General features: G+C 36.0%; 1 protein-coding gene across 1 annotated transcript in view; it reads left to right on the top strand.

Annotated features, from left to right (window-relative positions):
- LOC129806624 (neural-cadherin) overlaps positions 1-23,348 on the top strand; it is a 654,674-nt gene that overhangs the window by 591,670 nt on the left and 39,656 nt on the right. Inside the window, exons 16-18 of the mRNA XM_055855343.1 lie at positions 86-223; positions 13,519-17,144; positions 17,485-17,655. Of these exons, the coding sequence (XP_055711318.1) occupies positions 86-223; positions 13,519-17,144; positions 17,485-17,655 (3,935 nt within the window). The remainder of the gene's footprint in view (positions 1-85; positions 224-13,518; positions 17,145-17,484; positions 17,656-23,348) is intronic.

Genomic DNA, 23,348 nt, shown 5'->3' with positions numbered 1-23,348 from the left:
ATTAGATGTTTGCTTCTGTGTCCAAGTGTGCAACCAATTCTCAGTGAAAATGCAATTTATCACAAACATTCTACTAACTTTATAGGTGACAGCCACAGATGGTGACAAGGATCGTCCGCAGAATATAGTCTACTTCCTAACAGGACAGGGTATTGATCCAGACAATCCGGCCAATAGCAAATTTGACATCAATCGCACCACGGGCGAGATTTTTGTCCTGAAGGTGAGTCAACTTTATTTGTTCTTTTATTATTTTTACGGACATCTTCGAGTGACTCGAGGGCTTTTCTCCAAATATTTTTTCAAAGAACTGCTCTCAATGTCATGTCAAGATGTTTGTCTATACCACTTAAATTTCCCTCCAGCTTAGGGTGGTTTCAGTCTTGTTCCAAAGTCGAAGAGGACACTTCAATCTCTCAATGAATTTTCTATCATAATATAGCTTCATCCGTATATCATTACAATTTAATATGGAGTTCTTTTTAAGGAATAAAATAATCAATATATTTAAAGCTTGAAAACTGGTCTCAGAATCGACGAGATTGTCCTCAATTCTTAATAAAATTATTTAAATTTTGTTTATTGATTTTCAAAATCTAATTCGTAATTAGGATTATGGGTTAAGGTTAAGGCCTCAATAGACCTAGGCTGGTCCTCAAGAATGTTTAGCCTGTATAATTCGGCTATGAGGAAATAGGTAAAGGAAATTATTGTAAAGAGATGGCAAAGCGACCCAGCTTTGCGGAATGCTCGAACTCACGAGACAGAGCTCACTGTGAAATAGTTTTCTCATATGATCTTTTAGTGCTTACTCGTCTACTGGAGATCAAATTGATTCCTAATGGCCTCTACACATTGGGAGCAATTTTTGCCAAAAATTGCTTTTTTGAAGGAAATTCCCTGTAGCGTTGTAGGGGGAAACGTTAAATTTCTATCAAAAAACGCAAATTTTGACGAAAATTGCTCCCAATGTGTAGACGCATTAAGTCACAAAAGAATTTGAAAACCAAAAAATCTCTACTTAACTGCTGTATTACCGATGAAAACCGATGTCGCCGGATTTGAAATTTCAATGCATTTCCAAAAATATCAAATTTAACCAAATCGTTTGTAAAATGATCCCTCCAAAGTGGCTGTCATTTGATCCCAATAATTCAAAATGGCGAGTTTTCCGGTCATAAGTATGTTCGGGTGGAATATTCGCCTGGACTACCTCTAAAACATATACGAAAATCATTGAACAACCTAGGGCCAATTTTGAGAGAAACCAAAAAACATGGTTTTGGAGAAAAACATCTAGAGATATTTTCGTTTTATTGGGGGTCATCGAAGACTGGAAGTCGATATCTCTTACAGTTTAAGCATCAGAACTGTGAAAAGTTGAAAAAAGACGTTCATATAACTTCTCTCTCTTTGAGTTGGAGCTGTAAAATGACCTCTAGAAAATTAACCTAATTAAGGGCGTATCAAAACCAAGATTTAATAAATAAATTAAGCTAAATTTTAGTTGTAGAGGATTTAGTAAAAGAAACTTATGCAGTGGACGTTTAATCCATAAAAGGTCATTTGCATAAATTGTTTTCCTTAATCCTATAGACGAATTTTTTACAAGATGAGTATTCTCAAGGATTATTCTGAGTCTCATGCCCTTGACACACTTACGACCATGGGGGAGATATTAGGGTGAAAATGTATACACCACATCCAGACACTTCCACAATAGAAGAGCTCTTCACACTTCCAGCATTTCGGAAAACTCCCGAAAAAGCTGCAATACTTCCGGCACTTGTTACACTTTATGCAATTCTCATACTTCGGAATCAATAATTTATTTAATATTATGAAAAATCTATTTAAAAAATTTCCGAGAAACTTATTTTTACGTATATATTTTTTTAATATTTTGCTTATATTTTGAATTTCTTGCAGCAGATATTCCTCAAATTAAAAATCAAATTGAAAATCATTCTTCAAATTTTTATTTTTTCATGCCTGTAATCCATAAATATTATTCATGCATTTTAAAACCAAATTTATTTAATATTGCATCAAGAATAATTGTTTTCCAAAAGTTGACCATTTTTATCGGCTAAAAGTTTCTTGTTACATTTGAAAATATTACTTAAGTTACTCTGAAAAATAGATCAACCGACAAGGTTACTATTAAGGTTACTCTTAAAACCTCATGCATCAACATGCTCTTACTTTATTGCCGTTATCCCCAAAGACTTCATATCCGTTTAAACACAGCACGGGATTCGGCAAATCGTGTATTCCGGAATTGGATAGAAAAGTTTTTGCTTAAAAGGTTACAAGCAAAAAGTACCATAATAACCCGTAATACAGTCCATATACAATTCCTACAGTTCTCCTTATTCCTTCCAGTGAAAAAAGTGGCACCCATATATCGAGCTTTTATATACATCCAAGCTTTTCTAAAATAGCGAAATACTATCGAATTATTATTTTCCAAAATCTTGATAATCTCTTCAATTCGATAATTTTTTCCACTCGAATACTCACAATTGCCATCAATGTTAGAGACCGTTTAAAGTAAAGTTGATCTTTTCAATAATTATATCCTTATATCGAAATTAGAATTTAGAAATTAGAAATTAAATAGACCCCCAAAATGCATTTTTGTGGAAGTCCATCACTTAGGCCTTTCCAAAATTCGACTAACATTAATTATTACAAAGGTATCTTTTCGTATTTTATAAAAGTCTTTCAAAGGACATATCGACTTATTAGAAGGATACTCAGCATTAGGGGGATGTAAGACAATATAATCTTACCAGTAAAAGCAAAAAAGTAAACATAAATGCTGGAGGAAACCTACGGGATACTCCTTAAGTATAAATTATAATAGCTACTACTTAAGCTATAATAAATTTTAGCGTTATTTAAACCGAATTATTATCATAACCGAAATTGCACAATGTTGAAAAAAAAACTTTTTCGGCCACTCGAATTTAAAATCTGAGCTAAAAGTAACGTACAGTCTGTAAAATTCGGAATTAGACAGAGATGACTTTATTTTCGGACACTCCCACTTCCAAAGACTTCCAAGCACTTCATTTTCAGTTGTACAACATTTCTGACCCTAATATCTCCCTCTTGCTTACGACTTAAGCCGAGAAATGGCTAAGAAAAGTTTGTCAAAATGATGATCATCCATGCAGAATATGGATAAGCTTGTCAATCAGCCTTTGGGGATTTACAATAACGACACTGGTAAAAAAAAGGATCAAATTGATCCAAATTTTACCCTTTTGCAAAGGATAGGTTAAATTAACATGTTCTATTATGATAAACGTACATTCAATGTTCGAAATTTGATCCATCCTTTGCAAAAGGATCAATTTTGGTTTAATTTTATTTATCCTTTTATTTTTACCAGTGGACAGGGTCTTTAGCCGAGGAACCGATTTATCGTTCCCTATTGAGTATATTATTTGGATTTTTAAATTTTTTATCATTCAAGATGATATTTCTGAAAACTATCCTTCATGAGAAATATGACTCCTTGAAAAAATATTCTTTACGTTTTTTGAAGAAGTTTTCTATAAATATTCGAAAATTATAAAATTCACAAAGAAGTTCTCAGCTTAAACGCAGAGCTTAAGAAAACTCGAACTAGGAACATGAGAATTTCAAGTTAAGAACAGTTGCCAGCGCCACTTGCGGATGAAAACAGCGCGCTCACGCGGAAGAAAAGATTGTCAGTAACACTGAACATTTTCTCATTTTTCAGAATAAATATTTTTATAGAGAAATATACAAAACATTGCAATATAATCTCATGTGAAACAACCATTTAGGAAGTTTAATTATACAATTTACACGAAGTCAACGTAATAAAAAATATACGAGAGCTTTCGGGAAGCTTTTTTACTTTGTGATCTTTCAAACACTCAGCACAGGAGTATTATTTTTTAATTTAAAATGCAGAAGATTATTTTAAAATGTAATTAACTACATATAAGAGTATGTAAACAAGTAATTCAAAATTAACAATTTCTCTTAAGAGCACGTGGAACCCTATTCTCAAATATTTTCACTGTAGTAGAGCTTCTGTTTTGTTTCCCAATATGAATTATTCACTTAACATTGGTACAGAACAATGTCCAAATAGACTCTTTTCTATTTTTGGGCCCAGAATTGAAGCGAAAACTCGTGTACAGGGAAAGTAGGTGAAAGCTGGACTTATAGAAAACACAAATACATTTGCCCAACATTTTAAGAAGATTATTCATGGTTACGGTTTGCAATATAAAACACACTTGCTTCCTCATTTTGAGAGCAAATGCTAGCCAACATTTTCCAGCTTCCAAAACCACCACCGGAAAAGTCCCACTGGACACTTCCCACGGAAACCAAAAACCCCTTGAAAATGTGGCTTGAAAAATTCCATGGTCCATTCCCGCAGATTTATATTGGGCATGATATGCAAATAGTTCAATATTGTGTTGACATGGACTCTCTTAAATATTTTTAAGGGTATTTTTTTTAGCAAGACTATTGGAAGGTATTTCAAGGACAGGGTCTATCAAGGAAAGGTGTGACGCCAAAAAGGTGGAAAGTTGACAGGTATATTGCTTTAATATTGAGTTAGGAATACAGTTCCCAAAACTTCAAATGAGTCCTTCTGGATGAGGAATGAAAAAAAGCTCTCCGAGACTTTTTTTAATGGTCTCATAGTGATAAAAAAAAACCCTCCCATCACCTGAGGATACCTTTCAAGTGAAACCTGGGCAAAAAAAGACACCAAGAACATGAATTTTAATCTACACCACTTTGTAACTCTTGCGAGGATGGAATTTTCATGAATTTGGAGACTGACACGGGTAAAGAGAAAAAAAAGTCGGACTAAAAACAGACGAAAATCCATCTCAAACACATTTTCAACCCTCTCCAAGTGGAAATGGAATGGAGAACCACACATTTTTCACACCATCCCACCTCTTTGGAGTATTAAAAGCTCTTACCACTTCAGTGCATAAATTTTCTTTGATTTCCTCTGAGTTGGTGCTTCTTTTTTATTAGTCAAAAGGCGAATTTAGGGTATATTAGTCTTCTTGGTAATTATTGCGCATTTCACTAGCACAAATAAAAAAAAAACCGCTCTAGATGCTTTCCATTAAGTCGAATTTGTGATTTTGCTAATGGGAAATTTTTTATGAAGCAATAATTTCAAGAAAGCTTCGTCAGAAAATTATTTATATTCCCAGGATGCAATAGGCGAAATACTCAATTGGAAAATTTTCAATATGATCCTGCCTATTTGATTATTAAAAATGTTATTAACTCAGATTTTCTCTTAAATTTAGTACAAACCTGTACTAAATTATTCATGTAATTATTTCCTCATTAGGTTTTGCGAAATCAAAAAGAAAGATGGCTAAAAAAATAGTTGTACTAAATCCTTAGAAATTATGATCGAAATATTCTAGGATAATTTTTGATTGCTCTTTTATATTAATTTGAAAAATTTAGAAGAAATCTCTCTTCTACATTTTTTTTAGCACATGACTAATCTAAAAACAATCTAAACAGGATCCAATACAAAGAAAAGTCGATAATGCGGAAACATTTGAGAATAGTCAACTTATGTACTAAAAAAAGTGACCAGTACAGAGGTTTCCCCTTTCCGGCTGAATACAAGGGTAGTTTACCTTATATCTAGTTCGTATTAGTAAAAAGTGAAGGACATCATAGATTATTAATCGAGTCCAGGCACTAAAAAATTAAACATGTCTTGCCCAGAAACGGGCTACGTCTTTCACTTGTTTTGCGTTTGAGGTTTTGTATGCAAAATGTAGACACTCAGTTTATTTTAAGCCTCGTGGTGGAAGGATTAGTCAGTCCCCGGGGACTGTCCAGGAGCACCGATTTAGTTCCGAAAAAAAAGTGCTAAATACCCGTGGAGGTTCCAATAAGAAATGCTAATGATAATGTTGAATCTATCGGTTAGAATTTAGGCCTGGGTGCAGCGATACCAATTGTAATTTTTGATTCACCGCCACCTTTTACAATCTAATCTTATCTACTTACTTACTTAGGTGTCTGAAGCGTCCCTTTAAGGCATCAGGACTCTCACACTAACCTCCTTCAGTCCTGACGACTCTCTCTTACCTCACTTCATAACGTAACATAGGTCGCTGTCGCAAATTCCGTCCTATCGATGATTCCTTACGGGGAGGGGTTTTAGCCCTCATCCAACCCTCTCTAAAAGGTCGAGATCCCTTGTTCGTTAGGGCCTTGACAGACCTGAGGATTAGCCGAGAGTCGGCTTAGCGTAATTATATTCGAAATAATAGTTAGACATCATTTCCATTATTTTCCACTAAGTCGTCTCTCGGCTTAAGTCGTAAGTGTGTCTAGGGCATTAGCCTCATGATCGCGACTTCCAATTCCAACTGGGATTGGTTACCCAGTCTTTCTTCACTCACCTGAGTGATCCAGGACCTACCAGGTATCTAGCGCGCTGGAAGGTGAACATGAGAATTGAGGGGAAGAGGATATGTATCGCAATACGACCTCCCCCCCTTTAGACTCTTACCGTAACCTTATCGAAAGACAATATTCATCTGTCTAGCTAGACCCTCGAGACTTTACTCTGTAGAAGATTTTCTCTCCCACTTTCCCCCTTATCTCCAGACTCCAATGCGTAAATAGACCTTGTACTTCTCAAGTAGGGAACTGTTTTATTGGCCCATGCAGTGTGGTTTTAACGATATTTTTAAAAGGCATACTAACTATAATACAAAGATAAGGTGCTCATGGTTTTCTAGAATAAGGATGATTTCTTTTCATCCTTCCGCTCCTGTTGAAACCTCTTCATGACTAAATAGTCCGGGTTAATCCGGAAAGCCAAACCTTATTTTTTATCTTCCTTGGAGTAGCTCTATTCTAGCAGTTGTCCTTAGGAATCTCAAAAAACTTGAAGAAACGAGCCAAAATGAGTAAGGAATTTAGGGTGTAGATGTACACCAGAGGTGTGCAAGAAACCGTTGAAACCGAATTAACGTCAAATGAAACATGTATGTCAATGGTCAAAACGCTACTATAACAACTTTATTTTGACGTTAATTCGGTTTCAACGGTTTCTTGCACACCTCTGATGTACACTGTCAATTCTTGATACCCGAGGTCCCTTTTCTCGACCTAGATTCTTTCTACCGTGGAAAACATCTTCAGGGTCGAGTAAAGCTCACCTAGGTCCTTAAAACTTCTTCCCGGAACATTATATAGTTACAGAAATTTCAGGATCTTGTGTGGGGACCTATCGAATTTAATTGCAAAAAACTTTTTGAAATATCAAAGAGAAGAGTAGCTGGGAGCCTTTATCATACTTAAAGAATTTAAATAATTTAATAATATAAATTAGTACAAGCAACTTAAAAGACCAGACTGTCCTAGTCTTCATTCGAGCCTGACTAAATCATATTCTTCGAATATAGTTAAAATTGCTAAGAATTGAGAACAGATTCGGATTAGACATAGTTCGTCACCGATCCTTGCTTTTTTCTGAGTCGAGTGATTCTAAATTAATATGTTTAGAAGAAGATGGCATAGCAGTTTGTACTAGGACTGAATTGAAACTATACTAATAGTAATCTTTAGTCCAATAACTAACCTAAATTGGGTAAAAGAGAACAAAGGAAAAAGTCAAAGTTTAAATCGACTTGTCAGAATAGAAGTTGAATTACTCGATTTTTTTTTTGCAAAATACGTGTTTTCCGCTTTTCGGGTATTCTTTGACAGACTCTACCTTCCCTGTGAATATTATCCCTGAAAGTTAATTATTCCCATAGTTATAGGGGTTTCAAATCTTAAAAGTTCTATACACAGCATGTAAAATTTCAGCTTCAAATCGCTCTCGTGGAAACCTGGCCATTTCCGACTTATTCGTTTTATATTTTGAACCGTCGAAATCAGCTTTAGAGGCCCTGCGCAAGCAATTAGTTTTAACTTTTAACACTAAACCTATCAAGACCCGGTCAAATTGGTCGGTTTAAAATTAAAACATATTTAAACGGTAAAATGTCACTATCAAAATTTATGAATTTCCTAAAATATGCATGTAATATACTTCTCAGTGTTCAAATTTTAATTTTTTGCTCTTTTCCAAAACAAATTTGATGAGTATCCTACCCTACCATGGCTTATTTGACCGAAAAACGACCAAAAACGGTCGGTAGGTTTAGTGTTAATCCTTTTGGTAATCAATGAATTTTTAAAATTTTAATAAATCGCAGCTATTAAAACTAATTTTGCGTAGCTTTGATCAATTTTTGGTAGTTCTAGTTCTGAACATTGACTCCGGACATTTAGAAAATTTTCGCATTGTTTTAGTTATCTTCCCAAAATCCAAAAACCTCAATTCGCATTGTGAATTAAATAGAGGACTCAAATTGACAAATCTATTCGTTGTTTTCAACAGAACCCCATTCATTTTTATTTGCAATAAAATAAATATTCATCCGTGATTCTGAAAAAGAGAATTGCTAAATTCTAACCGCAAAAGCACCCTAAAATTTTATTTTTCATACGCTTTCCAATCCATGCAAATATTGGTGTGAGCTTAGAAAATGTCTGGTAGAACCAAATGAATAAATTACGATTCAGCTTGCCCAGAACATCATGTTAAAAATTTTCGCATGAAAAGCATAAATTATTGTTGATTTTTCGCTCTTGTTTATTTATCATAGTGTGTCATATTTAGCCAGGCATGAGAAAAAAAACTGTCGGGGAAAAAAAGGGCGGCGAAAAAGAATCAAAAGAGTCTTAATGAGGAGTATCCTTCGTATTTGGAGAATACCACACTGAAATTCAGTCGTGGAAAGACTATAAATTTCAACCCTCGTTTCACTCCATAAACTCCTTTCCAAACACTTGTGTACATTTTCCTCATTCTAATAGTAAAGCTCTATCTCCTACATCCTGCCTCATGGAAAACCCCACAAAGTCAACAATAAAACTTCCACCACCTCCGCCCTCCCCTAAAAAAAAAACGACCAGTCGCACTAAATCCCAGTGAATTTGGAGGGAAAAACCCTTGGGAAAAACATCCGCGTAAACTTCGAAAAATCAGTAAGCTCATGTGGTAGGATCCACCCCAAACTGACATCAACCGACACATGTTCCAATGCCAATGACAGAGGACGGGAGAAAAGCTCACGGAATTGCTACCAATTAAGTGAGTCTAGGATGAGTATTATGTTAGGGCGTCGAATGTGAGGAAACTTTTCTATTTATTGATATGAGAATCGAAACTACATGTTGGGTCTGTGTATGGTGTTTCATGTCCCAATTCAGGGGAGAAAAGTCACATAGAAGAGGAGGGATGGATCGTACGAGAAAAAAAGAAGTGGAGAAAACTTTTTATCGGCTGCGATGAAAAGTTTCCGTCAGCAACCCACCCATGTGAAAATATTTACAAGGAAGGGCAGTTTTTGGATATAGGGGATAAAGGGGTACTTCAAATATATCAAAAACTTCGAATTATAACAGATTGAACCCAGTTCAAGAAGTATCTATTCGAAATTTTATGTGGCAATTCCATTTTTGAGAAAACAACAAATTTTAAAAACTATCAGAGTCTCATGATCGTTAGTCGGATATTTCGTATTTGGCTCATTTTTTACGTTAGCGCCAGAAGAATCAATATTCCGAAATAGAGACTTTGAAAGATTTCCTATAAATAGTCACAGTTACTGATAATATAGATAAACAAGTACAATAACCCTTCCTAAAGAATAAGTTTCCCTAGGCATTAATAAAAATTATAACCGTTTTCCTATAATTAGAAATATACCAAGTGCGGAATCTTAGGGATACAAACAAGGGAAAAACAACTGACAAAAATTACATGTCGTAGAATCAATATTCACAAAATATTCACAATTTTATATGGGAAGAGGAAAATATTCGAATATTTTCCCTAATATTCGCAATATTCAAACATTTTTGCAAATATTCGCGATATTCACGAATTTTGAAAATATTCGCGATATTCGCAATATTCGTGTACAAGATTGGTCTAAATCCATTGAAATTTACTAAATTTAAATAAATCTCGATCAATCGAATATCGATAAGAAATATTGCTGGGATATCGCCCATCTTGATGATTTTCAATATGGCTTGTGTTTACTGTTATATTTTCTGTGAAACGTGAAAGACGAATAAAAAGTGTGCTCTAAGAAAAAAAGTGAATTTTCTCTGCTCCAGAAGCAAAAGTTTGATCCATTCTTACTGGATCTAATTCTAGGTATACTTTCAGGTCTTTCAGATATAATATCCACCGTTTGCTTAGAGGCTCAATTATCTGAGAGAGGACTTTATCATCTTTTGTCTATTCTTAGGTGAATCTGAGACAAGTTGGTGCGCTATTTGCTTGGTGGATGGTATTAATCTTTTCTGAATTTATCATCTTTAGGTAATATCCTCTTCAATTCGCGATATTCGTAGTATTCGAGAAATACTCGAGATATTCGCAATATTCGCGAAATATTTGCGATGTTCGCAATATTCAGCAAATATTCGCGATATTTACAATATTCACGATATTTGTGAAATTTTCACAATATTCGCGAAAAAGTGCCAATATTCGCGATATTCAAAAGGTAGATGTCGTAGACTCGCAAGTTGTTTTCCCCTTGGATGATACAAATCATATTAAGTTCGAAATGTCCAAAAAACGAAGTAAAAGAAATATATCGGGTACAACATATTTTCGATCGTAACGAAATATTATGGAATGAAATATACCAGGTCAGAAATATTTTGGAACAAAATATACCAATTTCGGGATGTCCGGGATAAAATTCATATTAAATTCGGAATAACCATAAAGGCAATACACTAGATCCGACATATTATTGAACGAAATCTACCACGTTAAAAATATTCAGGAATGCAATGTATCATGTCCGAAATAATCTGGAACGAAATGTACCAGGTTCAAAATGTCCGGCAAACAATACATATTAAATTATAAATGTCCCAAATGTCCATAAATAAAGTATATCAAGCCCGACATATTCTGGAACGAATTGCACCACGTCCGAAATATTTCTCGAACGTAATGTACCATGTTGGAATTATTCTGGAACAAAATGCACCAGGTTCAAATATCCAGCAAGCAATTCATATTAAATTCCTAATGTTCATAAACGAAATATACCAAGTCAGTGCTCCCAATTCTTCCGGTGTTCGTCAGAAGGGTATTCCTCTTTCAAATTAAAAGAATCTGGTTTTTCTCCAAAGCTTTCAACCCTTGGTATGGGTCTTCTTCAGTGGGTCAATTTAGAAACTTTTAAGTATTTGAAAAACGTCTAATGTCACCGGGAAACATTTCATATTAGATCCGAAATGTTCATAAACGAAATATACCAGGTCCGAAATATTCTGGAACGAAATCTACTAAGTTCGATACATCCAGGAACTAATTGTACCAGGTTCGCAGTGTCTGATTGAATTTTCGGATAGAAAGTATCTTTAACTTAACCCTATAGGGAGCATCCAAACTGGGGGATTTTATTTCGAAACTGCCATTTTGACACAAAAGGCCCCCACTGAGCTTTGGACCGGTGCATTTTTGCCTATCTTTTTGGCGCTTAAAAATCTCCTTCTTCAAAAGCTCTATTTGTTTATGTTCGAATATTTTGACATTTCAAGCGATTTCAAATATTTTTTTTTTGTTTTTCAAGATATGTTTTTCTCGTGATCTATTTTCAAAGTTATCAAAAGTCGAAAAGCAAGTGAAATAGGGACACGGTATCGATGTCTCTTCTAAATGTATCGTTTAATCTTCTTAATATGGTCGAATTGTTAAATAGACATCCTTAAATAGAAATAAAGAAACAGTTAAATAGAATAAAGTTGATTAATAGAAAAATAAAAACTTTGGATATTTTCTTAATTTAGCAACAATATTGCAATAAAATCCTGCGGTAAGACGGTTTTGGTATAGAGGATGGGTGCTTCATTTCCTCTTCATTATGAAGTGTTCGTCACCAGGCATAAATATTAACTTTAACTTTAACAAATTCTTTGATTGTAAAACACTGTGATGGACTTTTGAAACGTTTCGAAATAAAATAGAAAATCTTCCAGACTATCTATTTTAGTTAGAGCACACTTGGAGAATTTATAACAGAGGGTGGAGAAAATTTATCTCAGGCATGAACCACTAAGGGAGATTTCCCGAGACTCATCGTTGCATAGCACAGTGGGGTGCATTTCGAAATCCCCCCGTATAGAAGACGCCATAATAACTACTCCTTCAGTGATTTTCCTAATTTTCGAGTGTATCAATCTTCAAAATACAAGTTCATTTGGAGGGGGGTTCGTGGTGCACTTGGTAAGAGCGTTCAGCTCTTGGGCGGTGTGACCCCTGGCTCGACTGACACAGTTGTGAGTTCGAGTCTCGCCCGGTGCAAATGATTGAAGCGTCTGAATGGACATTTTTCATAAAACATTGTAAACTGAATAATAAACCTGTAAACTGAACAATGTACAAAATGGCAATAAAAACCCTGTTACATCGAAATAAATAAAATAAATAATACTCTGTTCATTTCGATCATTCTTTCAATAAATCATTTTAAAACAACGCATGGGTATTCCAAACTTCCTCGTACTCCTCTATAAGTATCCCCAGGGATGGGCAGTATCCTTCCCTCTGAAAAAAAAAACTTTCCTTATGGCCAGACTGTGTGTCGAAGAACCCAAGAAAAAATAGATACACAGCGACAAGACAAATTAAGTCGAGAATTGTGTTTTATAGTCCCTCATCTCACCACTTATTCATCATTCTCTGGACCCTACCATGGGGTTGTTGTGTACTTTTGAGGGTTGTAAAATATCCTCCCCCCTCCTCCAAAATTGAGGCATGTTGAGAAATAAAGAAGGGACACAACTGAGAGAAAAAAGACTCCTAAATCTTACACATTTGATATCCCTTTTTTTTGGGCTATATATTTAAACCCTGAGTGTTGATTCAAAAGATGAGGACAATGGACGAGATGTTGGACTGATGCAGAGATAGCGAGGGAATGTAAACAGGGTGTATTGCTGGGGTAAGAGTACTTCAATATTTTCCAAATATTTTAATATTGAAAAGGTACATAGAAGAAGTCTTTTGATGGGCTGAATTGCCTTGTAAATTCAAATTGATTGTACCTCTCTGAAGTTTAATTAATTGGAAATGTTGAAGGGATGTTTTAAAAACTTTTTTAGGATCTTATGAATATCTCAAAAACCTCTCTAAAGCTCTTAGACATTCAAAATCAAACTCAACAATTTAAGATTTGAGTTACAGTTGATTAATATTGCGAAAAGGATTTGAATGGAAGCTTCAAATCGAGTTGAGGGATATTTTTGACTTTGGAATCAAGAATTCTTTTTTTTCTTGGGAACCACCCGGTTTGGTTATTGCAACTTTACTACCAATAATTTGATAATTTTCTTGTCTCCCTTTCTCTGCAATCTCTGTACTCGTAAAACCAGCCCTTGGATAGAGATCAGCCCAATGGACGACCTCAGTGGCGATTCACAGTTTTTGCTCAAGATGAGGGGGGTGAGGGCCTCGTTGGCTACGCTGATGTTCAGGTGAACCTGAAAGACATCAATGACAACGCTCCAATCTTCCCACAAGGTGTCTATTTCGGTAATGTCACTGAAAATGGAACAGCAGGTATGGTGGTAATGACAATGACAGCGGTGGATTATGATGATCCGAATGAGGGCACAAATGCCAAGTTAGTGTACTCGATAGAGAAGAATGTGATTGAGGAGGAGACGGGTTCGCCAATCTTTGAAATTGAACCCGATACAGGTGTTATTAAGACAGCTGTCTGCTGTTTGGATCGCGAGAGAACACCGGATTATTCAATACAGGTGGTCGCGATGGATGGAGGGGGGTTAAAGGGTACGGGGACGGCATCTATACGGGTCAAAGATATAAATGACATGCCGCCTCAATTTACCAAAGATGAGTGGTTTACGGAAGTGGACGAGACGGATGGTTCGAACTTACCGGAGATGCCCATCCTAACGGTTACCGTACATGATGAGGATGAAACCAATAAGTTCCAGTACAAAGTCATTGATAACAGTGGCTATGGAGCAGATAAGTTCACAATGGTGAGGAATAATGATGGTACAGGAAGTCTCAAAATCGTCCAACCTCTCGACTATGAAGATCAGTTGCAGAGCAATGGGTTCCGCTTTAGGATCCAAGTCAATGATAAAGGCGAAGACAATGACAATGATAAATATCACGTAGCCTATTCCTGGGTTGTGGTCAAACTACGTGATATCAATGACAACAAACCCCAGTTTGAGCGTCCGAATATTGAGGCTGTTGTGTATGAAAACGCGGAAGTAGGGACAACCCTTGAAACCTTTAAGGCTGTCGACCCTGATCAAGGTGGTAAAGGAAAGATCTCCTTCGCCATTGATCGTACATCTGATCGACAGAGGCAATTCAGTATCGATCAGGCTGGTCAGGTGACGATTCAGAGGAAACTTGACCGGGAAAATATCCCTCGGCATCAAGTTAAGATCCTGGCTATCGATGATGGAGTTCCACCAAAGACCGCTACTGCAACCCTCACCGTCATCGTTCAAGACATCAACGATAATGCTCCGAAGTTCTTAAAGGACTACCGTCCGGTCTTACCGGAACATGTTCCTCCTAGAAAAGTTGTAGAAATCCTCGCAACTGACGATGATGATCGATCAAAGAGCAATGGCCCACCGTTCCAGTTCCGACTTGATCCAGGAGCAGATGACATCATCAGGGCTTCGTTCAAAGTTGAACAGGATCAAAAGGGTGCTAATGGAGATGGAATGGCAATTGTCTCATCCCTAAGATCTTTCGATCGAGAACAGCAGAAAGAGTACCTTATCCCCATTGTCATCAAGGATCATGGCAACCCTGCTATGACGGGTACTAGTACTCTAACCGTAATCATAGGGGATGTCAATGACAACAAGATGCAACCAGGTTCCAAGGATATCTTCGTTTACAACTACCAGGGTCAGGCTCCGGACACCCAAATAGGAAGGGTCTATGTCTACGACTTGGATGACTGGGATCTTCCAGATAAGAAATTCTACTGGGAAGTTGCTGAACATCCGCGTTTCAAGCTGGATGAGGACTCTGGCATGATTACAATGCGTCAAGGAACTCGGGACGGCAAGTACCATCTTCGATTCAAGGTCTACGATAGGAAACATACGCAAAACGACGTACCGGCCAATGTTACGGTTACAGTGAAAGAAATCCCTCATGAAGCTGTAATAAATTCAGGATCGATACGGATAGCTGGGATTACGGATGAGGACTTTATTAGAGTGTGGAACTACAGAACTCAGAGTTTGTCTAGGAGTAAGCTAGACCGTTTCCGGGACAAACTTTCGGATTTGCTAAATACGGATCGGGAGAACGTTGACATCTTCAGTGTTCAGCTTCGGCGGAAGCATCCTCCTCTAACTGATATTCGTTTCTCAGCTCATGGCTCGCCGTACTACAAACCTGTCAGGCTTAATGGGATTGTTCTGATGCACCGTGAAGATATTGAACGGGACGTTGGAATCAATATTACAATGGTTGGCATCGATGAGTGTCTCTATGAGAATCAGATGTGTGAAGGCTCGTGTACAAATCACCTGGATATTAGTACTCTTCCATACATGGTGAATGCCAATAAGACTGCCTTAGTGGGTGTTAGGGTAGATGTACAGGCTGAATGTACGTGTGGTGATAGGAATTTCACCAAGTCGGAATCGTGTCGAACAAGTCCCTGCTATAACGGAGGACGTTGCATGGAATCGAGGTTTGGTCTCACATGCACCTGTCCAACGGGATATACCGGACCACGATGTCAGCAAACCACCAGAAGTTTCAGAGGTAACGGATGGGCTTGGTATCCTCCGCTTGCAATGTGTGACAACTCCCATCTAAGTTTGGAGTTTATAACAAGAAAGTCCGACGGGTTGCTCATCTACAACGGACCTATAGTTCCTCCGGAACGAGATGAGCTACTGATATCTGACTTTGTAGCTCTTGAAATTGAAAGAGGCTTTCCGAGGCTGTTGATTGACTTTGGATCTGGTACGCTTGAGCTGAAAGTCAAGACGAAGAAGAGTTTGGATGATGGAGAGTGGCATAGGATTGATCTTTTCTGGGATACTGAAAATGTGAGGATGGTAGTTGACTACTGTAAGTCAGCTGAAGTGGCTGAGATGGAAGATGGATCCCCACCGGAATTTGATGACTCTTCTTGTCAGGCTAGAGGAACAATTCCTCCGTTCAATGAATACCTAAATGTTAATGCACCGCTTCAGGTTGGCGGTCTCTATAGAGAACCTTTCGACGCTAGTCTCTACAACTGGCACTATATGCCTGTTGGGAAGGGATTTGATGGTTGCATTAGGAATCTCGTACACAATAGCAAATTATATGATTTTGCCCATCCGGGTCTGTCGAGGAACAGTCTGACCGGATGTCCTCAGACGGAAGAGGTTTGCAGTCAAAGCGAACAGACGAGTCGATGTTGGGAACATGGGAACTGCGTGGGAAGCTTCAGTGAGGCTCGGTGCCAGTGTCGACCAGGATGGACGGGACCGGCATGCAATGTCCCAACAATCCCTACAACTTTCAAACAGCAGAGCTACGTTAAGTACGCTCTGAGTTTCGAACCAGACCGCTTCAGTACGCAGATTCAGTTGCGTTTCCGAACACGAGAGCAACACGGGGAGTTGTTTAGGGTTAGTGATCAGCACAATAGGGAGTATGGAATTTTGGAGATCAAAGAGGCTAGGCTACACTTCCGGTATAACTTGAACTCCCTGCGAACGGAGGAGAAGGACCTCTGGCTCAATTCGGTCACAGTTGATGATGGACAGTGGCATGTTGTTAGGGTTAATAGATATGGATCTGCAGCAATGCTTGAGCTTGACGGAGGAGAGGGTAGACGGTACAATGAAACGTTTGAATTTGATGGACATCAATGGTTACTGGTGGACAAGCAGGAGGGTGTTTATGCTGGTGGAAAGGCTGAGTACACCGGAGTCCGAACATTCGAAGTGTATGCCGACTATCAGAAGAGTTGCCTCGATGACATCAGGTAAATACACCTTTCCACTTCACTAATTACTACTACTCCATAATTTTATACTAAGACAGATTGCAACACTCTGGTTCTCTATTGATTTTCTGCTCAATTCAATAATGACAAGCTTCCATCGTTCTTGCTGAATTGTTTGATTTAATAAAATGATCCAATGTTGCTTTTGAAATGAACTTAAACTAAATGCCTCATATGAATAATTTGCAATAGCAAGTGGACATATCTACCATCTCTATTTTGGAAGCTTATTGTATTTCACTCTGAAATGTACTTGCAAATCAAATTCATGAGTGAATAGACTTGGTCCAATGCAATAATTGCTATTGATTTATCGTAGGCTCGAGGGTAAACATCTTCCGCTACCACCAGCCATGAATGGTACTCAATGGGGACAGGCAACTATGGCAAGAAATCTCGAACGAAATTGTCCATCGAATAAGCCATGTGCCAACGTTATCTGCCCGGATCCATTTGAATGTGTCGATTTGTGGAATGAATACGAGTGCACGTGAGTATTGCAATTTATGACATTTACCTCTTTTTCAGAAACTTGTCACCGCGTTGACATGTGTCAAAACTTTATCGTTTGACCACTGTATTAATGTCAACAAACCCCCCCATTAACTCATTTCCCATTGGAAAGTCACAATAGAGTATTTGCATCGATTAAATTTTGACTCTATCGTGATGATTTTGCAGGAACAATTGTGATGGGATATTGACAATTTTCAGAAGAATGGGCTATAAACAAGGGGCAGATAATATGGGAGAGTGGAGTACTTTCAGGCAGCTGAGCAATTTTACATTTCCGAAAATCACACTTGTCTGAAACTGCCCCACACAGCACTACTAAAGATGGTTCAAATAAATTATGAAAGTGCTAGAGAAGCATCAAAAGGAAATGTTGCTCACAATATTTCCCATAATATCTGCCCCTAGGCTGAAAGGATAAATTTCACTACTAGGCCCTCTCTCTCTCTCTCTCTCAAAGATTATTTTAGGAAAATGTGCAGAAATATAATTTTATTCATAATTAATTTGCTTGTGTCGACAATTTATGTGATCAGAATTTCGAGTGTTAATAGGATTTTTGCATTATATTAACAAATAAACTATTTAAATTTGACATAATAAACAGGAAAATTGAAATGAATATAATAATTTGCAACTCTACAAATTTACTTTCAGACAATCTTTTAGAAATAAAAGTGACTAAATAAATAAAACAAAAGAAAAAATAAATTCAGAAAGAACAGCGAGTTTGCCAAATTAACAAAATTTAAAGGAGCATAACACGCAGAAAAAAAAATATTTCGTAAAATTGTTCGCAAATGTTTGTGAACTCCTGTTGGAGATTTACAAAATACTCGTAAATTTTATAACTTACAAAAAGTTCGCAAGAGTTTGTGCTCTTTCACAAACAATGCATGTAATATGATCACTTAACGAGAATTTTTTTTTCACTAAAATTTGTTCGAAAATGTTCAGAAACATGCAAATAGAAATGTTTGTAAAATTTTGTCATTTGTTTGGAAATTTCTGTGCGAGAAAAATGTACGAACAAATGTTTGTAAAATAACAAAAATGCTCGGCAAGTGATGATATTATAATCAATGTTTGTTAAAAAGTCCTAACTTTTACAAACTTTTTGTCAATAGGAATTCTCAAACATTTACGAACATTTTGCGAATTATTATTATAAAAAAAATTTTGTGTAATTTCAATTTATGAGGGGTCGCTGAACACCAAATATACGTATCTCGTATCGTTTGATCTCTAGCCCAAGAATGGGGAAATGGAGCACATTTGAGAGGGTGCACCTTTGAAATTAGGATTTTTCTCCTATTTTAAAATGGAATTGAGCCATATCATAATGTAATTTAGCTTCTCAATCTGTTTGTACATCTAAATTATATAACTATAAGGCTCAATTTTATTTAAAAAGAGGTAAAAAAATCCCAATTTCAAAGGTGCCTCACTTACAAAGTGATCCCACTTTCCCCTACTCGTATACAAATAAGAAAGTGATACTCTGGATAGATAAACTCAATTACGAGCGCCTTTTCAACTCATTACAAATTAGAACTGATACAACTGGATTTAAAATTTCAAAACCTTTCCAAAAAATCCAATTGTAACGAAATTTCTTGGGAAATAAACTCAGTATAGTGGTTTAAACTTTCATTTTCAAAAATTTAAAATTTCCTTGTCTTATAAATCATATGAGAAAATGAAAGAAATTGAAGGGGAGCCACTCAAAAATAAAAAACATGATTTTAACCGAGAAGGACGAGTGTGGGGAGAATAAGAGGAAAGGAAAACGTCTCTCATCAGAAAAATTCTTATTCAGAGAATACTTTACATATTTTCTTTACAAGTTTTCAGAATACTTGATAGATTTCCGGTAAACTTATTCTTATTGAAAATTTACCGCTCTACAAATTTCAATTGAGGGAAAATGTTCTTTTAGAGTCATTTACTAACTTAAAGTTGATTTTTTGAAAAATTTCTCTCAATTGATAAATTTTTATATGAATTTTATTCTCTAGAATTTTATAGTCGTATCGTAACGAGAATTGTTCTTTAACTAATCTTGTCTTTGATTAATATTTCTTGTAAAAAAATAACTTCAAGAGGGCAAAAAAATACAATATGTTTTGGTATATCTGAGATTCATAAAATAGTATAAGGTTTATTTATTTTACTATTTGTCTTACAAAGATTACTTTAAAAAAAGAGTCTAAAAAACTCCTCTAAATATTCCACCTAAGTGAAAGTTAAATTAGTTCCGGAAAAGAGTTAATCAGATATCAAAGCGAAATCTCAAATCGAATTTTAATTACATATCGATTCAAATAACATTTTTTTCTCAATGTTAAAGGAGATTGCGGAAGTTTAGTTATTGTTAAAAAAAACATTATAGCCTTAGTTTTTTTTTATCTTGCAAAATAATGAATTTCTATAAATGAATTTATTAAATAAATTGAATTGAATTTCTGAATTTTCCATTTCTAAAATTTTACTCTAGTCTTCCTCATACTTGTAATTTAAAGATAATTTACAAAATAAATTAATTAAAAACATGTTTAAAAGAATAAAGTGTTCAAGTTTTAGTCGGCTGAAGGTAGGATCCTTTCCCCTAATTTGGTTCACGACTTAGTTCTGAAAATATTCCATGGAATGCGTATGAAAACAAAAAGAAATTGCAAGAAAAATTGTCAAGTTTTTTTTAGATGTAATATCAAGGCCGCGAATGTACAGAAGCATTAGGGGAAAGTGCTCTCCTTTCGAATGTTCATGCCTTTGAATAAATAGATTTTTTTTCTTATTTTTTCCTAAAAGACTTAAGCATAATTTCCATGTGATTATCAATAAGTGATGATAAGCTAACTAATATTTAATAAAACTTTGTAAGTCTCTTTGGAAAACTAAGAGAAAATTCACATTATTCGAAGATACATATGAACGTTCGAAGGGAGAGTACTTTTCCTTAATTTTCATTAAAATATTTGAAGTGAATAATTGCAGTTTATAATTGCAAAAATAATTTGGTACAGAAATGTATGTAGCTCTTAAATGATCTACTCGAGAACCTATAGATCAATCCTTAACTGTTTGGCTAAAACTCCATTAAAGGCCAGATAAAGAGATGGATTGTAGATATCGCTCTAGCGTCAGTGTTCTAGCAGAGAAATCCCTGAAAGCTTTATTCTACTGGTAGCTCTATTCTCCTACGAGACAGTTAAGCCTTAAACAAATGACTAACTGAAAAATCAAGATTGTCTGTGGCACGTTAAGCAATTTAGTATGAATTCCATTTGCCACAGATAATTGCCTAAAAGGCAGAGAAAGAGAGAGAGAGGAGGCTTTCGAAATTGAGAAATACATCCTTTAAGTAAATAAAATACGTGACAAGGAATTTATCCTGTGATGTATATTTGTGTGGTTGTGAAACAATCAATCATTTGTGGTGAGAGAAAAGGAAACCCCAAAATTCCACCATGCTCCTCTCCATAAGCTCCCTCCCAGCCGAATATCCTTAAGGTCATGTTTCCTGGGTATGAAAGAGGAGAAAGAGGACATGTGGTGTGCTTGGTAAAATTGTCTCTCAGCACGTTTCCCAAACTGAAAATTTTCCTCTCTGGAGACCCACCCTGTGGCACCCGGAAACTAATAAAGTAGTGTGAAAACTAACATTTGAAAGAAAAAACGAAAATACTATAAAAGTAGTTTAGAGAGAAGATGATATACAGTGCAATTTCTATCGCACTGATGCGATTTTTCATTCAATAAATCGTCTTTGAAAGTGTTTATCAGTGTTCTCGATGAAATATTGTTGCACATTTGTCGGGGGGGTGGGGTTGGATCAAGAAAGCTCCCGGGAAAGCTCATGAGTGCATCCGGCGCATTATATATCCAATGCATAGCAGGAGATAAGACACAAAATATAGAGTAATGCTGTACATTTTCTTCAGTAACTTAACCTTTTATTCCATCAAGCATCCCCATTCGATAGATAAAACCATCGACATTAGTACATATATGGATTTTCTTCCCCTCTCCCCCGTTTTCGTCCTCTTCAGTGAAAGCTCGAAAAAGCTCCATGACTCGTATTGTGATGACTTTAACATTTTCTTGTAGCATCCTTACATGGAAGAGTAATTTATTTTACTCTGATTCTTTCCTCTTGATCTTGTTTGTTCCTTTGCCACTCAACTTTTTCATCCTTCTCACCCCTATTTTTATATGTCTAAGAGTATTTAAGGCAGCCATCTCAAGTTCATCCCTTTCTTCTGCGTGTCTTCCTTCCGGTTTAACTTCTTCCACAATTTTTTCCTCCACGGAGACTTGTGATTTCTTGTTTATTCCTCTGCGTGCAACTTTCAAGAAGTCAATAGAAACCTTCCAAAGAACTTCTGATGTATATATTTTTTTCCTTTCATATTTTCCACGCAACGTACCCCACCCTCTTACCCCTCAATGATATGAAAAAAAGTAGATACACACCAGAAAAATATAATTTATTTTATGAGATTATCCCTTTTCCCAAGATGCAACATTTGCCCCCAAGATACATTTGTTTGTTTTTAATTTCACCTATCCTAAAGCTTTCTACAAATGCGGAAATAAGCTCCCTTTCTGAGCTGATGAAAAGCAACATTCAGCATTTATTTGCACACTACTGCAAAAAATACTCACATTTCAATATGATATTTTTCGCAAAACGTGCGTCATTTCTTTCTTGGTGCTGCGAAGAAAATTCCTGCCAATAGAAGTTAGCTTCATAATGTGTTGTTTACAGACAACTTTTCTCTCTACATAAATAATGCAAATGCTTGAAATATTCTGAAAATGTCTTTTGCTATGATATATACAACACTTTTCACCATTTTATATTAAAAAAACATGCTTGTCTGTTCCGAAATGTAATTTGAGTTATGACTTTTCGAGAATATTGCGAAGTGAGAACTAAGTAAATACAAAAGATCTTGGTTATAGAAAGTTTGGAACTCTATGATATGAAAACTTGTTCCGTTTAAAATCTTAATAAATCGTCATCACTAGGTTGTCCCGTTTGAATATTTGAGCTGTACTTATTTTTCGGAATATTACAGAATTGAAAAGTTAGCTTTTTTCGAATTTACTAACTGTCAAATCCGAATTCTAAACTTTACGAAGATTTTGACGGCTATATGGACCCGAGTGAGTCCGACAGCCTTACATGAAATAGAAGAAGAAGAAGACGATTTTGACAGTTGAGAATAAATCATTTTAAAAATTTTGACATTAGCTACGGACCCGAGTGAGTACAACAGCCAAAACATAAAGAAGAAGAAGACTTTGGCAACTGACTCAAAACGTTTTCAAAATTTTGATAGTTTTTCTAAGCATGACTCTGACATCTTTCAAAATAACTACCGATTCTAAACGCTTCGAAGATTTTATCAACTGAGATGTTAATAATTGAACAAATGGCTAATTCCAAATTTTTCAACTGTCAAATTCAAATTTTAAACTTTTCGCTTTTTTTGATAGCTGGTTCCGAACCTCTCTAAGGACTAACATTGGTTATGAACCAAACTGAATCTGACAGTAAACCAAAAGAGAAACAAGATTTTGACAACTGATTCTAAACAGTTCGAATTTTTTAATGGTACTTCTAAACGCACTTAGAACGTTCTGAAACTTTGTTGATTTTAA

This window comes from Phlebotomus papatasi, chromosome 3 (genome assembly GCF_024763615.1).
Source record: "Phlebotomus papatasi isolate M1 chromosome 3, Ppap_2.1, whole genome shotgun sequence".
Classification (NCBI taxonomy): Eukaryota; Metazoa; Arthropoda; class Insecta; order Diptera; family Psychodidae; genus Phlebotomus; species Phlebotomus papatasi.
This window is presented reverse-complemented; position numbering and strand designations above follow the sequence as displayed.